At 42.3% G+C, this 24,507-nt stretch overlaps 1 protein-coding gene across 1 annotated transcript in view; it reads right to left on the bottom strand.

The window, feature by feature from the left end:
* usp32 (ubiquitin specific peptidase 32) overlaps positions 1-24,507 on the bottom strand; it is a 67,189-nt gene that overhangs the window by 23,130 nt on the left and 19,552 nt on the right. Inside the window, exons 3-13 of the mRNA XM_071518491.1 lie at positions 18,386-18,491; positions 17,489-17,607; positions 14,307-14,466; positions 5,265-5,396; positions 4,899-5,006; positions 4,350-4,465; positions 3,405-3,467; positions 2,903-2,986; positions 2,723-2,784; positions 2,470-2,572; positions 772-958 (exon numbers count right to left, since the gene is read on the bottom strand). Coding sequence (XP_071374592.1) covers positions 772-958; positions 2,470-2,572; positions 2,723-2,784; positions 2,903-2,986; positions 3,405-3,467; positions 4,350-4,465; positions 4,899-5,006; positions 5,265-5,396; positions 14,307-14,466; positions 17,489-17,607; positions 18,386-18,491 — 1,240 coding nt within the window. The remainder of the gene's footprint in view (positions 1-771; positions 959-2,469; positions 2,573-2,722; positions 2,785-2,902; positions 2,987-3,404; positions 3,468-4,349; positions 4,466-4,898; positions 5,007-5,264; positions 5,397-14,306; positions 14,467-17,488; positions 17,608-18,385; positions 18,492-24,507) is intronic.

Raw genomic sequence — 24,507 nt, 5'->3', positions numbered from 1 at the left:
ATAATAAACATACAATGCATTGAATTGTTTCTATGGCAGAAGCCCAAGATAGATGCATTTTTATACCACTTGGTATCCTAGAAGCCAATGTGGCTCTGCTTGTCTCGAGTGTCACACTAGCTACTCTACTGAGGATCTGAAAAGATGAACAAACTCTAAGGTCTAAGGCTTGGTTAGATCATCAGAAAGCACATGATGACATGGCAAAATGTTACACTCGCTTTTATATTTTCTGATATGGTTGGATTAGGTACCTACAAAAGTACCAAATTGGTATCAGAACTGAAATAAGGAACTGTGACCCGAACCAAAACCAAAAACTTTCAAATGACACCCATCCCTTCCCAAGTTGTCAAAGTGGACTCAGCTCAGACATGTTCCCAAAGTTTTACCATTGTATGGATGCACTGATGCCAATATGAGTACTGGATATTGGACTGATACAAGACAAGAAAATATAGTATTGTATGAGAATATATCCTCAATACTAAAATCACATATTAAGAGCTTGACGTTCTGTCAAATCTCTCTAAAGTAAAAAAAAAAAGTGGACCATCAGTTAGTCATTTATTCACTAAGCTGATGATAGGTTGCTCTACTCTGACCAACTGTGGTCGGTGTGAGAAGGTTTTAATTAAGAAAAAGAAGTGTTTATACATTTCAATATATCCTCACAGGAATTTTGTGTTGTATTATTTTTGTTTTTACCTAACATCTAACATCCCTGGTCCCTCGGTCCTGTAGGAAATAAATAAAGCACCAGTAACTGACCGGTCTCTGTAGCCTCTGAGGCGCTGGACACAGCGTCGGGGGACCTCTCCTCGGTGGGGCTGACCAGGCTGAGCACTCCCAGGCCTCCCAGGCGGTCCGGGGGGGCGGGCTCCACGGTGGCGGTGGCCATGGGGGAACGCAGCGAGCTCAGGATGGACGGCTGCTCCACCACGATGCCCTTGTGCTCCTGGACAAGAAGACAACAGCAGTTGTCTGTCCCCTGTCATTTTTTTTTAGAGCAGTGATGGTTGTGGTAAATTTAGGGGTTTGGTTCCATGTTTGTCCCTGCTTCAGTCCAAGTTTGGGGTTATAGTGCAGGACGCAGTGCCGAACCATTGCCATTTATTTAATTTCTAGCTCTCTCTTGTAGTGGTGGCACCTTTTCTAGCTACAGATTAGTCTCTTCATATGGGGAGAAGAGAGCCATTTAAACTATGAATATATTCAGGTTATCCAGAGCATGTCATATTCTGTCTGGGTAGGAAAAAAAACATTTCCCTTTGATTTTATATAAGCTAACTAGGCAGCTTGGAGCAGAAGTATGGAAGTCCACCAGCTGGTATATGAGAAAATTAAGTTTTTGTGAGACTGAGGCTGACTCCACACCTGCATACTTTACACACAAGAATGTTAACACCGAAAAGCAAAGAGAGGCCTCAGGCTGGCTGTATATCAAAGCTCAATCGGGGTGTGACATGAACATATATGAAAGGAGGATAGGATAAGCAGCATATCAATCTCTTTTTCCCTGCTATGGTCTTCAAGAGGTCAATTCAACATGATGTCTGTTCTTTACTGAGCAACATCAACTTAATTAAGGCAAGTTAAAGTTGTATTGCTGTGAAAATCTAACATTAACTATGGATCGTCACACCTTAACTGTGAATTTTTCACACAATTCCCTCAATCGTCTTCTGGTATTCACAAAGATCTACTCCATCATGTCAACATCTGTGGAAACACCTCCTTTGGTTGTCTTTTTTTTTTTTTTATGTATACTATTGGAAACCGATATCTTATAGACCAGTGGTTCTCAACACTGGGGTCCGGGGACCACCAGGGGTCCTTGAGGGGATTCCAGGCGGTCCCCAGCAACTTGATCTATTGTTAAACTTCAGCATTATTTCATTTACAAGAAGGTAACACAATTAGAGAATGTAGAAGAATGACTGTTTTGATCATAGTTTCTCTGTTATCTCTCTACCTACAATACAGATAGTCATAGGATTCTGGACAAAAACATATCTAACAATAAAAATATTCTCAGATTTGGGTCTGAGGGGCAAAATCTCATTAAATGGGGGTCTGTGGCTCTAATGTGGACTAAATTAGGGGTCCTCGATATGAAAAAGGTTGTGAATGACTGTTACAGACGAAAAGGTAGAGCTTTTTGGTCACAATTCACAACCCTGTGTGACATGGATTATGGCTGGTATTTGCATATCAACAACTTGTTTTGAAATATTTTTTGAGCAAGCTGTAGCTCGCAAAAGCACCTTTGCACCGTGGGACTGGACAGAATCATTACCTTTTCAAAATACGTATGTATGATCAGCCACTAACTCATCCATCAGAACAATAGACTACAGGTTGGGCACCACTGGCCATGACATGATGCAACGTCTTATATATTGGTTTATATGCTCTCAATATTAGTATATATCAATATCAGTATATTTCTGATTTAACACCACTTACATATTTGACGTAGTCCTTCCACTGCTGCCACCACAGCATGGAAATGAGGAACCAGTTCTGGCCCGGCTGCAGCCCATGTCGGCTCTCCCTCTCTAGCCAACCCCTACACACACACACACACACACACACAGACACACACACACACACACACACACAAATACAAGTACAGTGGCCCACATTAGCTCCAATAGCATATTCTTCAGAGTTACATATACATATGCAAGAGGAATGACAGATTGAAGAGGACATGTACCTGATGATTTGTCCCTCCTCTTCAGGCGTAGCAGGCCTGAGCCCCAGGACTATGTGGCAAACCTGGACCAAGGGAGACACGGGAAGATGTGGAAAACTGACCACACTGATAGAAACCAATGAATAAATATGCCAAACAGCAGTGTTGATCCAAGTTGTACAAATGTGTAAGCGTACTGACCTGGAAGAGCAGGTTGAGGAACTCGTTGGCCAACGCGCTTTTCACGCTCCAGATTTGGTAGTCCTCTAGGGTCAAGTGACCCAGCTGGTCAGGAGTCAAACAACACAAAGGTCAGAGGTCAGCATGTATACACTGTTTGCTATTTACCGTGAAAAGGGTAAAGAAACAGCCTATCAACATCAGCTATGGTTTTGGTGATTAAAACTGAAAAAAGTGAACGAAAAAAGTGAACAAGTAACCCTCTCGCCTCCCTCTACAAACACTGTCATGATGCCTGTCAGCAAGGCACAATATGGTTGTACTGGGCAGCTCCCAGTGTGAATGTGTGGAACTGTGCGAATGTGAAGCAGGGTGCGGCTAGAAATAAGCATGGAGCTCAACTGACTTCCCCTGAATAAAAGGTTAAAAAACAAAAAACCACCCTACACAGCGGGGTGAGAGGTTAGTCAAAGGATCAACTTCCTGACGGGCGCACCGATGACGCCGCCGTGTCGTGTCTCACCTTGGTGGTGTCGTGCATCTTCAGGATGCCCTCCACTATGTCCGACACGCTGCTGTGCAATTCCTGCGGGGGAACGAAACGTATCAGCACACAGCACGGAAGCACCTTTTCCTCGCCCACTGCTATGACGAGGATCACGTTTACGTCCAGTACCGGTTTTAATACAACCACGATATGATGCAATAAATAAAAGTTCAGTGACGACAAAGTATGACTGTGCAGAATTGTTTATTTCTGAGCCACAGATCTTTCTAGCGATGGCGTTGGCTCGCTAGAATGTAAACCACAATTTCAAAATGTCATTACAAAGTGCAAATACTAGAATTTGGATGGAGAGCTTGTGAAATTGTGCCGTCTCATTTGTGATTACTACAGCAGAATAAAACGGAGATAATATCACGATATGCCCCACGATACGTAATGTCACATTTCGTAATGTCACATTTGCATCGCGATATATTGAATTTCAATATAGCGTCCCATCCCTACTAGAGCTGCAACGATTAATCGATTAATCGATTAGTTGTCAACTATTAAATTAATCGCCAACTATTTTGATAATCGATTAATCGGTTTGAGTAATTGTTTAAGAAAAATAAGTCAAAATTCTCTGATTCCAGCTTCTTAAATGTGAATATTTTCTGGTTTCTTTCCTCCTCTATGACAGTAAACTGAATATCTTTGGGTTGTGGACTTTGGGAAACACTGATCCACATTTTTCACCGTTTTCTGACATTTTATAGACCAAACAACTAATCGATTAATCGAGAAAATAATCAACAGATTAGTCGACAATGAAAATAATCGTTAGTTGCAGCCCTAATCCCTACAGAACAATGCCTCCCTTTCCATAGCAGGGAGATAACCAGCAGTTATGTGAAGCAGACGTGTATTGCAGTGTGTCTACTGAGGCCATGTCTGCATGTCCAATATGTGTGGACTTACGGGAAGTGTGTCTGTGCGATTGTCCTTCCACACCTCCAGCAAGGCCACCACCATCTCGTGGAGCTCGTCGCGAGACAGGACCCCATCGCGGTCCACATCGAACACTTTGAAGCAGACTGCAAGAGAAAGAGAAGGGTGCGGTGGCGGAGGACAACGCGGTTATGGAGTAGTAGTCCTTGTAGATTATGTTAAAGCCTAGGGGGGGAATTAACAGCGGCCAAATCTTCCCACTTCCATCAATTTGTATTCATCTGAAGACAGCATGTTGTTTCGTTTATTAGCTGGGAATCCAATATGCTGCTATTTCTAAGCGTGAAAATGTAATTTCAGGCACCGGTGGAAATTCTGATGACAAAGATGATTGGGCACTAATGACTCCACGGCACCAATCAACCCTCGCCAAAAACCATTTACACTTAAAACCGAAGATAAGAACAGTTCAACGGGGGAGAAGACTGCACTCCTTAAGATAAAAAGGCTCGGCGTGATTGCGCGAAGCCTCGGGGATTCGTTTATCTCTGGCGGTTTGAAAAAGATGGCACGGCTTACATTTCTGCCTTTCGGCGATGGGCCCCCTGCAGCAGGCCGACAGACCGCAAGAGATCTCTTTAAAGTCGATGTGATTGTCCCGATTCTCGTCAAAGGCGTGGAACAGGCCTGCGAAGGAAGATCAATACCGCTGATACTTGTTTCTGCGATGTTTTACAGAAAGAGCTTGGTCTTTGAAGAGGATTGTATTTAACTGTAAGGGCCTGAATTAAAAGCTCAAAGACCTAAATGAAAGAAATAAAATGGTACACATGGAAAAGGTCAAGCGTAAGCAACGGCTGAAATAATACACACAACTTCTGTTATATTGCATTACATACATACAATCTGTTTAAATCTGGTCTGGGCTGATAAATACTGCATTACCTTCACTCAGCGAGGCGTGGATGGGGGGGGAGACCAGCGGGACGAAGGTTTCCAAGTCAAAGCGGCCGGTCCTGGACTGGGCTTTCAGCAGCCAGTAGCGCTTCTCCAAGTCTATAATGTCCGACTCCTCCACTGTGAGATGGAAAGCAGATGAAGAGTCAGTATTCAGTAGTAGTAGTAGTGTTCAGGTGATCGGTTCTCTGTTCATTGTTCATGTTGAGGAACGGGAGGAGCGCAAGCCAGAGAAAAAGGAGTGAAAATTCAAGGCCAGGGTCCTGAACAACCGACCCAGCATCGTCAAATGAAAACTAGGGTGCGATCAAACCTACGTTCATGCTTCGTTTTCTTTGGTCTGCGCTGATGTCTTGTTTTCGTTGGTCTGAACCACAGCGGAAAAGTTGAATTTTTAACACCATTTAATACCGATTAAGAACACATGAAGAAATAGCTGAATATAAGCATCAGTCCAGACTGCGGTTTGCTCTCTGTTCATTTTGTCATGCTGGCTAACATCTGTCTCTTTATACCCGTAAATCCATTGCATTTTGGGGTCATTTCCTGTTGTTGATTCGGATTACTTTCTCACTTCTCACGAACTGCACGGTAGTTCGCATGCAAAAAGGACTGCGGCCACATTTGGTGCCATCTGAGTTTGAACAGCATTGTTCTCGCCTGGCCAAACGAATGGAACTAAAGGAGTAAAAGCTCCAGAGTTTGAATAAACTCCTCTAGACAAACTCCTCCACGCACACACTCAATGAAACGATGAACTGGTTGACACTGTTGTTGATAGCAGGACTATTACTAGTACTTAGCCTACATGGAGTAGTGGAGTAGTGACCTAGTGAGATATCTGTACAGAGCAAACATGTTACCCAGTCATGCTGCCACAGTTGACCAACATTGGGGTTACGTAATGGCCACTAGATAGCCTAGTATTTAGACCATGACTCAACTTGGAACAAGGTGCCACCAATATAGCATATGAAGGCTCTGCTAGGGTCAATGAACCAGCCTCCCCCTTTCAACATGCTAATCCACAGCTTAAGCTACAGTAATAGGATTTAGCAGCTAGCCTATGACACTGAGCCAAAACCTATGACAGGTGTCAAAACATAGACGCGCAAATCAAATGGCAGACGATTCCTGGCAAGATCTGCTGTGGCTTTCCAGTATTGTCTGTTTTTAGCAGTCAATGGTCAATAGTTTCCAGTCAACCGGGATGATGCTGGGGTGTGGCTGGATGCTGGTGAAAGCAGCACACCGGGGGAATGGACTGAGAGGGGCTTTCCCCTTTTCTCCCAAGCTCCGATTCCTGGATTGATCGTGTAGTACAGAGCTGAACAGAGACCGCTGACCCTGGTCTGATTGGGAAGCAGTAAATAAGCCTTCTACTGCCACCGTTCAATTCTGCTTCCTGGCCGAGATGCTCTAAGGAGCGAGTTAAACAAACAGACTAAAAGGGGAAGCAAGAGAGAGAGAAGCGCAGACTACGCAATCAATGATTTAGAATGTGAGTTCAAGAGAGAGAGAGAGAGAGGGGGGGGGGCTATATGGAGATGGCATGGAGGAAATAATACAAGATTGTTAAATTATTGATGAGTATGGAAGGAAAGGAACACTAGAGAGCTATGACTACCCTCAGCTTTCAGAGCTCAGAGACGGACCACACAAAATAACACAGCACAAAATAAACTAGGGATGAACATCCTAAGCAATAATCATAAAACAAGCACACCCTCGCCCACACACACACACTGGACCCAATGTAACACCAATAAGCACATGTATCAAGACGCGGATGGGAGTGAATGAGAGTTGGACCTATTGAGTGCGGGGTGGACAGACAGTGATTAGTCCTGGAGGCCAAGCGGGGAAATAAATACCTGTGCTCATCTGGCTGGGCATTGCTCATGGCTGCTGGGTTACCTTGTGACTGCTAATCTATAAAACTCATTAACTTAACTATGGATCGCCTCCTGCCCATCTCTCATCCATCTCAGGGCTGCCACTGGCCTCTGAAAACATTAGCGAAGCCCCTCTAGGCTACAGCAGCTGCAAAACTGGCCGTATGTCATTATGCAAACCATTTCATACTTGTTTGGATTTGACATTTGTAATGATGGCAGAGTTTGATATTTGAGCTTGGTTTTCCTGACACCACGCTGTCCCATGTTACCTTATCCTAGGGCTGGGCGATATGGACAAAATCAAATATCACGATATTTTTGACCAAATACCTCGATATCGATATCGCGACAATATTGTAGGGATGACTATTGGTGCTTGCACAAAATATTTACACAATGAGATTTTTGATAAATAATCATCAGTAATGTGGATATAATGACTAAGTGGGTAAAGGCAAATAATAGAACAGCTAGAACAGTCTGGTAAGTTCAGAAAATGACATCACTCTACTTTAATGCAGCCTTTAAAACCAGGAAAAGACACTTATGCCATATCACGATATTACGCTATCCAAAATCTAAGACGATATCTAGTCACATATCACGATATTGATATAATATTGATCTATTGCCCAGCCCTACCTTATCCTCCTGTCAAAATGCATTGGTGGTAATTGACTCTAAAGGCTTGCGATGCTGCCTCTCTAATGAGATACAGAGGCCGAGCAGAACAGCAGTGTGTGTTTTGACTGGGCAGCTACAGGTCTGCTTTGAAAAGGACACGCTGCGGATCTGCAATTTCTCGCAAAGCACAGTATACCTCAAAAAGTCTGACAATGAAAATTACTACAAATCCATATTTATTTCTCTGCAAAACAATGGCATGACTAATCAAATAAAGTGGCTTTTGTGTAAATCTGCTTTAAATGTCCGACCAGACAATGACAACAAAGGCGGCTTCACAAAAGACCTCGAACACACCATTGCACACGGCACCGTTTTTTCAGAGGCAGAAACCTGGCAGCCTGTCACATTTCGCTCTCCACCAGAAACGGCTGTCACAAGGTATCTGACGAGTTCACATTAACACAACAGCACCGACCACAAACATTCTGTCGAGTTTCCTGCTTCCTTCTCCTACACCCGGTCCTGCCCGCTCCGATACCCACCTAGAGGCGCGACTCTCTCCGAGTGGCAGCAGAGGTACCATACCATCGTCCGGCGAACATGCTAGGAGACGTGCTGCCACCATAATAAACTCCCCTCGACCGGGTGGCTGCTAAGAGAGACTCAGGCCTACGTCATTCCCTGTCCCCCCCCCCCGTTGACCGTTATTCCCGAGGGGTTTTCCGCCTCCCCCCCCCGACCCTCTCGGTACGGCGACGCGATCCCGGAGGCTAGCGGGGTTAGCTGAAGATTCGCCGTGTCGAGCTTTGCCCGCCAAGAGTCAAGCCGTCTGTCCCGTGTTCTGGAAGGAGTCATGAACCAGGACCTCGCTCTGTCACTCACTCACTCACTCACACACACACGCATACACTTAAGAGGATAAACAGGGAGCGGGCAGATTACAGTCCAGGTTCTCTGGCCAAGAAAAGCTCTTTCCAGCTCCCTGTCCTTGATTGGCAAAACAAAAGCCTGGCTAAATTTACTGAACTCGCGACACGAATTGCATCGCGGCATGTTTACGGTCGCTCGGAGGGTCCTGGGGAGTTCGGGTCAATCGTTTGTGGTGATTTAGTGACTTTTTCATTAAGTGGCTGGGGCAGTGGCTGCGATGTGGGATATGTAATTGTCTCTTAACCACTGTGTGTGGCTGTAACCACAGGAGGTGTCACCTGTAAAGCGCCCCCCACACACACACACGTCTCGCAACCGCATTAAACTTTAAAACATTTATGGGCCGGCAACTTTCAAGAATTATCACAGTCTAATGAAAACATTTGTCAACATGCAGGCCACAGTCACACTTTGTGTAAGATCCATCTTGATGAGACTATAAGGTGTTACTGTAATCAATAAACAGATTAACGGTATGCTTGGTTTACAATTTTTACACTTAAAGTTGGGTTTTCACAACTGAAATGTCACCATGAGATGCATCAGCTTTCTCTGGCCATCTGTGGAGTGAAATAAATTTATGTTCTGATGCCAATTCAATTTATGTTTGTGGAGACTTCAACAGTAGTGTGGGCAGCTTAGATGAAATCTAAAACCCTGAAGAGTTACCGTTGATTATTATTGATTGACTTTTTGATAGAATGCAAGTTATGCATTATAAACAGTAGAATTTGCCCTCTCAATGATAATTACACCTCTGTGTCGAAGACGGGAAAAGCGGTGGTTGATTACATATTATGTTACCAAATGATTTTCTTTGTTCGGATTTGAGACGCTCAGCGCTATCAAAGCTGAAGGAGCAGCTTGATGTTCATCAGAGTGTAGGCAGAATCAGATTCATGGGTGAAGGTTTTTATAAATGACTGCATGATGAAATGGGAATTATCCAAAGAATATTCACCTAAACTATAAATCTCAAGTCAAACACAAGAAAAGACAAAGCTTGCAAGCCGTATCGGAATAAAGAGTTACAGGAGCTCTGGTGCGCTATACATAATTCAGAGCGCCTTTATCTGAAATGTAAAAGTCATAGAGTAGATAAGCTTCTGAATAACTTTAGAGAATGTCAACACGTTAGATAAAAAAAATACTGAATGTATACAGTGGTATCAAAGGAGATAGGCGCTGCATTTGGTGGAGATCCGTACGTGCTTTTGGAACAAAATTAAAATTGGGATCAAGACGTGTCAAGAAAATTCCAATGGAGATGAGGGTCTGATGGTAATCTAGAGAAGGAAGTGTTGAACGTGCTTAAGAAATGCGGAAATATTTTTAAAAGGGCTTGTTGCGAATGTCACAGTTTTTGATGATTTGAAGATAACTGACCACTGAAAACCAAACTGAATGCTGGAGAAGGGATTTAACGGCAATGCCGAGTTGCAGAGTTGACTGTCCATTATTCGATTGATGTGTTACCAAGATAGTGCATTTTTTTTGTTCGATGGACACTTGCCGTGATTAAGATGCTGACATTTTTAGCCCCACGACAGCAGGGGCTCTATGGATCGCACTGTCGCTCTTGTCACTCTGTTCACCACTTCATGGGTCACGTGGGTGAAAGTAAGCTGCATGGAGTCAGACTCCAGAATCTCAATCAGAAGACCTGAGTTCGATTCCCGGCAGGAAGGAAAATTCGATGTTGCGGGGCAGATAGACTCTCAGTCTTGTTGGAACACATCAAAGGTAATGAGTAACACCACTTGATGATCAATTCAAGCTTTTGGGGGGCGTAGGAGGGTTCAGCACTGTGCTAGAAGGGCCTTCAAACAACAACAAAAACACAGCCTCGGCCCGCTCCTGTGTTTTTTTAGTGCAGAAATCTCTGCAGTGGGTGTGCCATGGCTGTTCACTTTGTTTCACTCACTATTACTCTACTCATATTTAGTAATTAAGTCATATTAAGCTTCAGGAAAGCAGAAATATTACACATTCAACCTTTAAAGCTATTGATAAGGCAACATTGGTAGATTTTCACTGCCAGTAGTTTTCCTAAAGTCTACTACACATTCCCAAATTGTGTACGGTCCAGTCAAGAAATGTTTTGAATCAGGCAGAATTAAATCCATGATAGGCCCTATTCCAAAAGGTCAGAGGGATGACCCCGGAGTTCATCTCAACTCTAATGAGCACAGTTTAGAAGATGTACTGTTCTATACTTCATGAAAGATTAATGGCATTCCTAGAGAAGGGGTGTCTGCTTATTAAAGTACAGAAAGGTTTTCCTAAGGCTAGAGTCTGTATTGACCACATTTCCAGAGTTTGTACAATACTATGAAACAGATTAGAGGAGAATAAATCTGCCTGTTGTACTGATTTTCGGGAGGTTGTGATTTTGTTAACAGAGACCTAGTTACTTATAAGTTAATCATAAGTTAACATTTTTGGACTAACTGGTTTCAACCACTTTCTGGTGTTAAGCAAGGAGATGCTCTGTCACCCACATTATTAGCATTTTATATTAATGATTCGGCCTGTGAATTTAAATCCTTAGAATGTGGGGGCAGGTGTGGAGAGATATGGGTTAGAACTCATTTATATGCGGACATTATTTTACTTGATGAAACAGAATTTGACTTGCAAAAAATGCTCCCTTTTGCAAGAAACTGGTGTGAGAAATGGAGATTAACCATAAATTAGACGAAAACTGAAATAATGCATTTGAGAAATCACCCACCATTCCGTCAGCAACTTTCTAATTTGTTTGGGCACTAAAAAGATGAATTGATGATGAAAAGATGATAAAAATATCTGGGCCTTTATGTTGATGTACATATCAATTTTGTAAGAGGTATTACAGTTCTGTCAGGCTCTGCAAGTGAGGCTCTAGGTGGAATCATTGCCAAAACTAAGACACTTAGAGACATTGGTTTCCATATATATATATATATATTCAAAACTATCAAGCTTGTGTATGTCCAGTACTTGACTATGGAGAATATTCAATTCTTTAGTAAGGCAAAAGTTTATATTCACACTGTAATATAAGTAGCCTTTCTGAAGAAATGTGGAGCAAACCAAAGTTAAGGACTGTTGTGATATTAAGCATGAATATTTGATTCTCAGTGATTCTCAACCTTTTTCATATCAAGGACCCCTAAAGCAGTCCACATTAGAGCCACGGACCCCCCAATTTGATTTGATTTTGTCTCTGACCCAAATCTGAGAATATTTTTACTGTTAGATATGATTTTGTCCAGAATCTCATGACTATCTGTATTGCAGGTAGAGAGATAACAGAGAAACTATGATCAAAACAGTCATTCTTCTACATTCTCTAATTGTGTTCACTTTTTATAAATGAAGTAACAGAGAAGTTTAACACCTCGTCATTTTGCTGGGGACCCCCTGGAACCCCCTCAAGGACCCCTGGTGGTCCCCGGACCCCACGTTGAGAACCACTGTCCTATAAAACCTGAGAACAGTGGTCTGAGAAGATCAGACCACTGTGTGCCCAACTCTGATCATTTACACTACCCCCCCCTCTATATTAGCACAGGCCGGTATGCAGACAGAGCCGCACCACAGAGCGGTGGGAGGTTAAGCACCTTGCTCAAGGGTGTATCAACAGTAGCTGTCAAGGGAGAGGGAAGTGACACTTACTCACTTCCCTTCCCCTGACTTTCCCAGTTCCTTTTCGGATTCAAATATTTCACCTTCCAGACACAGGCTCGTCTCTTTGAAGCCGCAGCAGGCAGCATCGCTTCGTTTGGGCGAGAGGTAACCGTTTGAAATAGTGGAACTAGAATTTGAAACGAAATCCTGTAAGGTGACGTCAGTAAACTGCACACAGCGCACTCGTGTTCACCGACCCGGCTTTTTCTATCTAAACAAAAAGCAACCCCGAAAAGAAGTGTTTTTTTTTTTTTACAACCGATTTCTAAGTCATTTAACTCGGCGCCTGCCTGAACGCCCTCCACTGCTTCTGGTTATCTTTACACCTCCACTCACTGTTAGCGCCACACAAGAAAAACACACTCGCAATAACCACTTCAATTACTTACAATCAACTCTGGCAGCCGAAGCTGTCTCGAAAAACAAAAGAAATATGGAAATCGCATGCGAGAGAGCATCCACAGTCACATTAACAAATGCGGTTTTGCATGGCGCGGGGGGTGGGGGGGATCGAGTGCGACAGAGTGGAAATAGATAGGGAAGCGAGCAGTGGGAGGAGAGGAACCCGGCCTGGCGACGGAGAGGAGGAGCAGAGAAAGAGAGATGGAGAGAAGGAGTGAAAGAGAGAGGGAGAGTGAGCGGATCAGGGAGATAAGTGGAGCCTGTCATTCATAGTCATTTCCCAGGCAATTCACTGCCACTGGTGGAAAGAGGAGAGAGAGAGAGAGAGAGAGAGAGAGAGAGAGAAAAACATTCAAGCTTTAACACGTGTTTCGAGCCATTTGTGGAGGCATTTCCTGAGACAGCTGCACTGTAGTGTGATGAAAGGGTGGCAGAAGAGGGGGAAAGATGGAGATGGAGAGAAGGAGACGTGGAGGGTATAGGGGGAGGGGGGGTGAAAATGAGCTTCGTGTCACGAAAGACGTAAGAGTTTCAAAAACACACTGGGACTACGGCGTCTTTCGGTTTCAGAGAGCCAGATCTGAGACGTTTTAAGACCTTCTCAATGCTACTCGGAATTTAACAATCAAAATAAAACAGGAAAATGCCAAAACAGCTTATTTCCAAAGCTGATTAAAAACTTCTGAAACTAAAAATGGGCAAATAAGACAGTAGGAAATTAATTGTTAAGGGACATGAAGTCCAACTATGTTTAATAAAGCAGATGTGATGGGAACCAAACACGACTGGCATGCTGTATTAACCCTGTTCTGTATGAATCTAACCCTAACCACTAAATGAACGATAAACCTGTTATTACCCAGTGAAAAATGTACGGTACTTAAGACATTTTAATATTTTTTAAGACTTTTTAAATCAGTGATTCTCATCCTTTTTCATATCAAGGACCCTAATTTAGTCCACATTTGGGCCCCATTTGATGAGATTTTGTCTCTCGGACCCAAATCTGAGAGTATTTTTATTGTTAGATATGATTTCTGTATTGTACGTCGAGAGATAACAGTGAAACTATGATCAAAATAATCATTCTTCTACATTCTCTAACCGTGTTAACTTCTTGTAAATGAAATAATGGTGATGTTTAATAATTCATCATTTTGCTGGGGACCCCCTGGAAGCCTCTCAAGGACCCCTGGTGGTCCCCGGACCCGATGTTGAGAACCACTGTTTTAAATGACCTGAAGATACCCTGGATTACAAGATCTGTGCTTATCAAGTGAGTGAGTATGCTGCCTGTAAGCAGGATAGGAACCATGAAAAGTAAAGAGCAGAAAAAAATCAAACAAGAGACTGAATAGCCTCCAAATCCTAAGCATTATTAACAAATGAGTAGATTTGGGTTAGAATGATCAGGTGTGCACATCAATATGTAAACGCATTTGCTTATGAGGAGATGCCCTATATGCATTGGCGTGAATGCATGAGTGTTGACGGGACTTACGGTGTGTGACGCCGGCCAGGGTCTGGTAGAAGGTGGGTGTGTCGCTGTCGTCGGTCAGCGTAACACACACTCCTCCGGACAGCAGCCATCTGGACAAGGTGAAGGACTCCTTGTTCTGGAGGAGCCAGTTCCTGAAGCGCTCATAGTTCACCTTGTCGCCCTGCCACAACACACACACACACACACACACACAGTCAACGTCAGCTTGTAGGTCAGACAAGAGCAGAAGAAAACATCAAAGCTGCCATATGCAACTTTTTTTTACATTAAAATAACAATAAACAGGATTTAATACCAGTGGTGGAATGTAACTAAGTACATTTACTGTACTTAAGTACAATTTAGAGGTACTTTACTTCCATTTCATGCTACTTTATACTTCTACTCCACTACATTTCAGAGGGAAATATTGTACTTTTTACTCCACTACATTTATTTGACAGCTTTAGTTACTAGTTACTTTGCAGATTTAGATTATTAAATTATAAATCGGCTAATAAATTATGATATATATTTATAGGTTAAGCTACCCAACAGTATATAAAGTAATTAAAATTAGCTCCACCTTTACCAGTTGCAACATTAAAGTGATGAACACATTAATGCATCAATAATATAGTCCAATAACATGATATATATGATTCTGAAATGGGCCATTCTGCATAATGACTACTTTTACTTTTGCTACTTTAAGTATATTTTGATGCTAATACTTTTGTACTTTGACTTAAGTAAGATTTTGAATGCAGGACTTTTACTTGTAACAAAGTATTTTTACACTGTGGTATTGCTACTTTTACTTCAGTCAAAGATCTGAATACTTCTTCCACCACCGTTTAATACATTATCAGTCTGTCTGTGTGTGATCCTGTGTGTTCCTGCATAAATCTGGAATTGGCTTTTCAATGATGATTGGCGTAACAATGGCGTAAAGCAGTGAAAAAAAGTGCAGCAAAGCTAAATGTGCAGCAGACAAGCTCCGTTCAAAAACTATCACGAGCATCTGCATTTATTTTTTTTATCTATTGCAGATTGGAAGAGTTCACCCTTCTCCTTCAACACATGTACAGCTGCCGGTTACCTCGGCCTCGGGCTAGATGTCGTTTCAAGGTAGACGGCCCGTCAAGATGACTGACAAGTGTTGAGGCGGGGACTTAACCAAACGCGGGAATAAACACTTTGCTGTAGCTCAAGGTTGAAAAGTTGCATGCGGCAGCTTCGAATGCTGACAGACTAATAGCGCTTCACATCTGAAGAACAAAAATAAAATCTTAGCTGTGACCCACTATTTGCGAGTCTACCAAATTAGTGGGCAGTGAAGCGATAATAAATGCCTTGCTGAGGGAGAATGGAGGAGACTTGAATAAATCCAAGAAAAATTACTATTACGGTGGAGAATGCAAATCCTCCCCCAGTGTTGGACACAGTTTAAAAACCACCGGCATCAGCAGAACAGCCCCCTAATTAGAAGCTGACAGACAACCTACTGCCTCCAGCAATATCTAGTCTAGACCTTGGATGCCTCTTTTCGCTCAGTGGCGATGCCAAACGTGACCAAACAGGCCTGTTGTACTCTATGGAAGGTGACATCACCTGGCACAAAGACCAGCCAATAGCAGATTGCCAGTTCAGTACCCTACTTTTCACCGTTAGATATCAGGCTTCACTGCAGATTTGGGTTTGGGGTTCAGTGAAGAGTATCTGAGACTGGATTTTTCTTTTAACTGTGTTGCTGTGTGTTGTGGTTGGGGTGTGATTTTAGAAGCTGAACAGCCCTTTTGTAATCTAGTTAAGAAACAGCACAATACCCCGCTGTAATGCCAAACTTTGTATTGTGTCTGTGGCACTGGGTCCATCTGGGCAGTGAATAACACTAGCTGTTTTATGAGCACTTTAAAAAGGCACCTCGGTAATGATGCCGAAGCAAAACCCAATGATATGAGCTGAGGTGTCAGCAGACTGTTGCTGGGGTATGATATTGTGAGCGATTTGCCGGTTGGCAATTAGTAGTTTGGTTGCACTCGGGAGTTATGGAAATATACTGTTTAAACTTTGGATGACATCAATTATGCTTTCAATTTCTTCTTGAGTAGCTTCAAAGGTAAGAAGCACAACGTAAGTCAATATCCCCATTTGCTGTCTCCCAACACTTCAATTAAGGAATAACATTTTCTGGGTGATGTCCAAACCTGAGACATTGTTTAGTTATGCAAGTGTCATTGCATCACCATTACAGTCAGAAACTGGGATTGGGTTGTGTGAACCGTAGGAACAAATGTATACGGTCATTTCCAGCAATAAATATCTGTTTGAATGGTTACAGCAATTCCCAACACAGATATGGGGTGGGTGAGCATGTGATAATAACATTAAAACTGTCATCTTTCTAATGTTAGAAGGCTTCAGATGCTCTGATATGTTCTCTGCAAAATACTATATCTGTCCACCACAACCTCTGTAAGTGTATAAGTCTCCATCATGGCTGTATAAACATTAGTTGGTACATTAGAATATCATATGTATAAGTCTCTGTTGTGGTTGTAAAATATAGTTGGTACATATCAAAGAATATCACCAGAATATCGCCAATGTATTCACTTCAATTCCCAACACAGATATGGGGTGGGTGAGTGGGTGAGCATGTGATAGTAACATTAAAACTGTCATCTTTCTAATGTTCGGTTCATATTCCTGTAATGTCTTTCAAAACAGTTGCCAAACAACTGTCTATGTCTCATCAGGGGAGGTGACTCCACGCTTCTGCCTGGAGGAATCCATATCCATACAAAAAAAAAAAAAAAAAAAGTGCATTTATGTCACCTCAGACATGTCTTGTAAATACAGCATATGATCGTGGCTGCGGCCCTTACTCAAAACGCAACATGTCATGTGGCTGCATTGCATTCTGGTCTTTGGAGGCTACTGTGGGTGGAGAAATTGGTCTCTCTTTCTCTTGTGCGATGGATTTTTCTCTGTATGACTGTTGAACGTGTGTGATAAATGGTAGGTCTGTGGGTGGAAATATCTCTCTGGCCAGTTGTCCATGGGAATAAGAACTGTGTAGACCTATGTAGCACAGACCCTACACGGTCTTTGTGTTTGCTGGATCTAGAAGAGCCTGTATCAGGAGCCAGTCCTCCATCAGAGTGATAGACAGGGATAGGGGGTGTGTGTGTGCTGACCTCGCTGAAGCACTTCCTGAGGGAGGACGGGACTTCCCCGTCCAGGACCCGCAGGACCGCCTCCATGTCATCCTTGGCCGCATAGCCGCCCTGCTCGCTGGCGAACAGGCTGAACAGGTCTGCACGCACACACACACACACACACACACACACACACACACACAGTGTTAGTTAATCCTTATCACAGACAGGCAGGCTCTGTAGCAGAAGCAGCAGTGACGACTATAGAGGCTACAGTGTCAGTACAGTCCTGATGGCTTTGACGCCCTGCAACAGAGAGAGAGAGAGAGGGAGAGAGAGAAAGAGAGCGAGAGATAGATAGATAGATAGATAGAGATGAACAGGCTAAGAAAGAGGAAAGCAGACCAAAGATGGAAACGTTTTTTGTTGATAAATAGCGATAAAAATACATTTGTCAAATAATAATGAAATAAGTTGGGTTCCATCCCATTGCACAACAATTTGTGCAATGGTTTATGAAAAGTGGTTTCAGATGCTCTGAAATGTTCTCTGTGGAATATATCTATCCACCACAACCTCTGTAAGTGTATAAGTCTCCATCATGGCTGCATAAACATTAGTTGGTACATTAGAATATCATATGTATAAGTCTCTGTTGTGGTTGTATAATATAGGCTCTAGTTGGTACATTAGATTATCACTAAGTGCATTTCTTTGTTTTCTTCTTCAGATGAAAACATGAATTATGACCAACATTACTGACACTAAAGAGCAATAACAAACCGCCCAATAGAAACCAATTCTTTCCATTTTTCAGGTGGATGTGTCTTTTTTCCATTCAGGCAGCCATTGTATTCACTTCAAGTCAGCTCATAGAAAGCATGCAATTCCCTTTATTGTGCCATTTCAAGGATTGGCTTCAAATTCACGACTTACACTTGGCCTTCTCCTCATCGCGCCCTCTGGTCAGCAGCACCAGGCCCACGATCAGGTTGTTGAAGTGCAGGCCTTTAGACGAGCCTCCAAACGAGGTGTAGATCACCTGAGCACACCAAACACACGGGACAGATGACGTTAGAAGAGTTTCACACTCTAGATCTGACACTGTAGAACTTATTTCCCTATAGATTTTGTTTCATGGACAGTAGTTCCGCCTGGCACGTGCAAAACGGACGGGAATTTGATTACACTCATTCAAAGCTTCCCAGTTCTCTACAACAGTGCTTCTCAACCTTTTTCATATCAAGGACCCCTAATTTAGTCCACATTAGAGCCACGGACCCCTATTTGATGAGATTTTGTCTCTCGAACCGAAATATGAGAATATTTTTATTGTTAGATATAATTTTGTCTAATATCCCATGACTATCTGTATTGTAGGTAGAGAGATAACAGAGAAACTATGATCAGAACAGTCATTCTTCTACATTCTCTACTTGTGTTCACTTCTTGTAAATGAATCTTTGGCGGGGGACCACCTGGAACGCCCTCAAGGACCCCTGGTGGTTCCCGGACCCACGTTGAGAAGCACTGCTCTACAACCTGAAAAACTTTGAAAGACTACAGGAATTAATTTCTCAAAAACTGTTTGGATTTTGCCAGAAAAAGGCGGCATGATACAAAAATGTGAGAAGCTCTCCATTGAAGCTATTATTTGCACATTGTAATGACATTTTTAAATTGTTGTTTATGTTTAAGCCAATGCCATTTCTAGAAAAAATTGTGGCTCAGAAATACCCTTAATTCTGCAGTCATACTTCTACAGAGTATCTGTAGATCAACCTATGGCACCTCCAAAATTTACTCAATTCACATTTTATGAAAATGCTTTGCTACCCATTGTGCTTTAATACAGTGTCTGAAGAGGAATAACAGGAAATATACATGTGGGACATGGGGCCCACTGGACTAGAATCAATCCAGTCCTTTAAGGTAAGAATTAGTGTTAGACCGATATATTGGTTTGGCAATATTGGCCATTAACTGTTTTTTTTAAATCCGATATCGACCAGTCGGAGTCATAATGGAAGTTCCTCCCTGGCCTCAGCAACATAAAACCAGTCTGTAAAATTTACAATAACATAATTATTTTTTCACATTTTATTTTTTTTATTTAAAGAGTAACTAAACCCCCAACCCCAAAGACCAGATTCTGGTGGGGTTTGGTTACTCTTTAACTGCTCAATCACGTTTTTTTTCTGAAAATTAATCCATTTAAAAGCAGTAATGTATCCCAGAGTTTCCCCTACTATTGAATACGTGTGGTGAGTCACTCTGCCTTAAAAAGCTGCTAACCCCAGATTCAATTAATTAGTCTGGTTCCAGTGGAGAGTTTTAGTGTCCCATGATGGTCTAAATGCTGCTTCAGAGGCTTTTCCACCCTGGCAAGAGTAATATCCTGCGGGAAACACTGGATATTTGTAGTTTCCTGGCATGAAAATGGTCAAATTAAACACGAGTGCTTCGATACCAAAAAATATCAGCATCAGCCCTAGTAAGAAGTGCAGTATCTAGCAAGTCAGAGGGCCGGGCTAGGTGGCGCTGTTGCTATATTCCCAAGCTGCACTGGATGCACTGCACTGCATGATGCTGGACAGGCTCTGGAGCTGTGCCTGCCCACTCACTAAATTTCAGTGTGTGTGTGTGTGTGTGTGTGTGTGTGTGTGTGTGGTGTGTTGTGTCATTGCTTGTTGTGTGTGTGTGTGGATCTCAGCCTTGGCTGCCCAGGGGAGGTGACTTTGCAGTCAGTAAGCTAGTGAACTGTGTCCATGTCAGCGGGTCACAGACAGCGGAACATGCTCATTTGTGGCTTGGAAATAGGGGAAGTCAAATCATGCCCTTTCTATGCAAAATACACAAGCAGATTTCCCCATCTGCTGCATCTTCATGATGTTCTATGTATATATAAAATTGTTGGAACTGCTTTTCTAACAGGCTAAATAAACAAGCGCTCCTGTTTAATCTGGATCTGGATCTGTGTCAGAGACCTGTGGATGTTGTGGTAATCCCTTGGTCGCTGACAGAGGTCGATAAAAGTCATAGATTTCTTAATGGACCTGTAAATCAGATGGCCGTTGTGTCACTTAAGATCTCGTTGTGTGGTAAAATATCAAAACCGCCCATGAAACAGCATCTTTACTTCCATGATCGGTGCATTTCGTGTTGAAACAGGATGTCGGGGCGGGACATAACGCAGTAAGGGAAAGTGTAAACCGATGGAATATCAGTCAGGAAGAGAAAGGCAGTTTTATTTGATGAGAGGGGCGGAGGGGCGTGGTTGTTCAAAACTTTGTCACGGTTTCATTGGAGGGATTTTTATTGGGTGGAGTTGCAATTTACGCCTACTGGTGCAGCATGAGGTCACCATTAAGGATACTCTGTTTTCCAGGAAGTACAAGTAATGGGAGTTCATTTCATGGGGACTTTAAACATTTACCTAACACTTTTATCCAAAATGACTCACTATTAGTGAGCAGGAAGGGGGTTCACTTGAGGAAGTGTCTTGCTCAAGGACCCTTCAACAGGATATGTAGTTGTTCGAAGGAGTATGGGACGGTCACCCACATGGCAGCGCTGATGACATCGACTGCAGCCTTACAGAACCGACGTTATGAAACCGTATGCTGTAATCTTGCGGTCTAGCGAATTTGAACAGCCATTCTTACACTAATGGCTGTCTGAGAGTGCAGCACACTGGTTAAAAATCACAAACAATTCTGTGCGATATGGTTATATGGTCAGGCTTCTGAATGAAATCCTGTGAATTTTTTTTTTATTATACGTTGTGTATTTTTAGCATATTATAGTGTAAATAATGTATTAGAATTATTGTATAGTGTACTAGTTAATGTGCTTTGTATTATTGTATTTTAATGTGTTGATGGCTCCAGCCCAAGGACGACAGATGCAAATTAGCCTCTGGCTATACTCTGGTGCAATATGTTATATTGTGTCATAAATAAAGTAGTAAGTAGTTAAGTAAAATAATCATTTTTCTGGAAATAAAAAGACAACTAAATCCAGCTCAACATTTTCATTTTGAAACCATGATGAAAACAAAAAAACAAAACCGGTCAAGCATGCAAAAAGGCAAAACAGAAACAGGTAATGACCAGTAAAATGATTCAGATTAACTAAATCCTACTATAAAATGAGGAAAACTCTGTCCTTCTGTCTCTCTGTCTGCATTCATTTTGCTCCTCAATGGGTTGGCCAATCAATCTGAAACTGCACATGGGCATTGAGCTGTTTATGCGCATTTTTGGCAAGTCTGTGTGGAGTTGTGGCGCACACATATGGACTAGTGTTAAAAAAAACATAATACTAGTGAACTTTCATGGAAAACTTGTAATGTGCTTTTACACATGCATGCTCCAGTTGCCAGTTACCTTAAGAGGTTTGTGTGAGAAATTTAATTTAACACACAAATAGATTGCCTTTCATTCAGTTGTCCCATGCCTTACTCCTTGTCCATCTGCCTGACTCATTCATATTTGGATGAGTCAGGCTGCTGTCTCTTGATGCGTTTGTCTGTGTTAGCACTCTCATATTTAATACTCCTTTACATAGGCTAATATAAATTATGTGACATCTCCACATGAGTATTTCCCTCCTTTCATTCAAACCTCAGCCATGTATCTGTACTTGCTCCCCATGCTTTTGCATAATCATGTGGATCAAGCTGAATTGATCTTAACTGTGCCATGGGCAGCGTGGCTCGCCTTGAGCATTACTTTTGTGGGTTAAGTGCAAAAATGATTTCAACTGGCCGAAAGATGAAACCATAGCCTTTGGCAAGGACTACAGTGTACGTGGCTCTGTGTGGAGTATTTGGGTAGTATTTGGAATAGGACAACACATACTCTGGCATTTTAGAATCAATTACAGCAGTGCTTCTATGTATGTGTGTGTTGTGCTAAAAGCTCTGCTTGCTAACCTTACTGTACTCTCCATAGGAGAGATGAAGGCAGCTGATCAAGTAGGGAGCCAGAGAGCATACAAATAAATAGATAATTTATTAGGTCTTATGTCATCATCATGAATAAGCTGTGCGACTAGAAAGAACGTGTACTGGTTAATAATTCTAAAACACAGGCATTGAAAGGTCATATATTAGGACGGCACTATATGGACAGAAAAACAATTATTATATAATGTATTACTTGCCATTAACTTTCAAGCATTTCACCAATTTAGCCATGATTTTAGAAACATGTTGCAGATCCCTCTATGACTTGCCATTAATTAAGCATTTGCAGAAGATAAATCCATTAATATTTGAATTTCAATTACCAGAGAGCAGAGCCATGTAGCAAGGCACAGACTACTTTCAGACCAAGGCAACATCTCTCTATCACATGAAAAAGAGATTACCCTTTAACGCAAGTGAGATTAATATTTCTTTCAATGTGAGTAAACAAAATTAGCAATGTTGATTTTCCCTTCACTGCAGAGAGAGAGGGAGAGAGAGAGAGATACAGAGAGAGAGAGAGAGACTCTAAGATAATATCATAGCCTTCAGACACGTTTCACCTAAACATGACAGCTGGGGCTTCAGAATGCATTACCTGTGGAAAATGTTGCCATAAAAAGCTAATGTCTGCTTCTCCATTTAAGATCAGCCTCATGCTCAGCTTGAGGCATCTCTGATTTCCATATTGCAGACCGGTCATAAATTGATTGGCTATTTGGATGGGGTCAAATGAAAGATGCAGGAGCTTGACATGGAGTCAATTCATAGGCTGCCTGTGGAGGAAGTCTGCAGATAAATTGTTTTGTAGCATAGTGTGTTTCCGTCAACAGAGAGCGGTAGGGGGCAGGAGGCAGGGGGATTTCAACTGAGATGCAGCTTTTAAATGTATAAGGAATCACATTTTTACATTTAAAATTATTAAAGTCCATTGTTAAAGTCCTCCGAGTCAAGAAAAAATGAATAGTACCAAATCCAAAATCAACTTAAAACAATATTCCACTTAACATGGGGGTTATTCGGCACTTGACGGCCATGAAAACCAGAATATAAACTAATCACCAAGATCAGATGCAGCTGGACGAGTTTGTAGAGTATTCAGATTTTTACTTCCCATTCATTTGAATGAGGTCACAAAAATAGACTGAAAACTGACATTTAACACGTTGGGGAACAGATTCAACAACAGACCCTGCTGCTGTGATTTTCAGCTGACGTTTGGTCATATTTTTTAGAACATAATTTCACCAAAAAGCATTTTTATTGATAGAGGAGAACGTAGCGGAGGGATACATGCCACGAGGCCACGATAAACAATGGAGGTTTGTATTTTTCAAGCCCTAGTTGAAGTTGTGTCAGTTAATATGAAGAGAGGCAGGTTCCTCATCTCGTCAGCAATATGAATTGGAAGCCAGTGCTTTGGTGAAGGTCTATGACCTAGCCTGCAGGGGTGTTGTAGAATGATGTAGGGCTCGAGGTGAAATGGGAAAAATGACGACTTACTGGGAGGCCATGACAGCTTGACCGGCTATACACAAAAGGAAAAGTTTTTTAATGCAGAGTGTTGGGAAAGACGGGGACAATTCACAGGTCAGCCACTGAGAACTGGATCTAGACCAGTGAATCTCAACTTTTTCATATCTAGGACCCCTAATTTAGTCCACATTAGAGCCACGGACCCCCATTTGATGAGATTTTGTCTCTTGGACCCAAATCTGAGAATATTTTTATTGTTAGATATAATTTTGTCCAGAATTCCATGACTATCTGTATTGTAGGTAGAGAGATAACAGAGAAACTATGATCAAAATAGTCATTCTTCCGCATTGTCTAATTGTGTCTAACTTCTTGTAAATGATATAATGGTGAAGTTTAACAATTCATCAATTTGCTGGGGACCACCTGGAACCCCCTCATGGACCCCTGGTGGTCCCCGGACCCCACGTTGAGAACCACCGATCTAGACGAATCTCGACTAGGACGATGCCAACGGATGCACCGCAACATGAGCCGTGTGTTGGGTTCAGCTGAATGTTAAGGGAGCGTTCCAAATGGCACCTGCATAGCGCGGCTGTTAGACCCTGCGAGT

This window comes from Centroberyx affinis, unplaced genomic scaffold (assembly GCF_046629955.1).
Source record: "Centroberyx affinis isolate AG114_WGS23_722 - 3 ecotype Tasmania unplaced genomic scaffold, CSIRO-AGI_Caff_v1 ptg000583l_1, whole genome shotgun sequence".
NCBI lineage: Eukaryota > Metazoa > Chordata > Actinopteri > Beryciformes > Berycidae > Centroberyx > Centroberyx affinis.
This window is presented reverse-complemented; position numbering and strand designations above follow the sequence as displayed.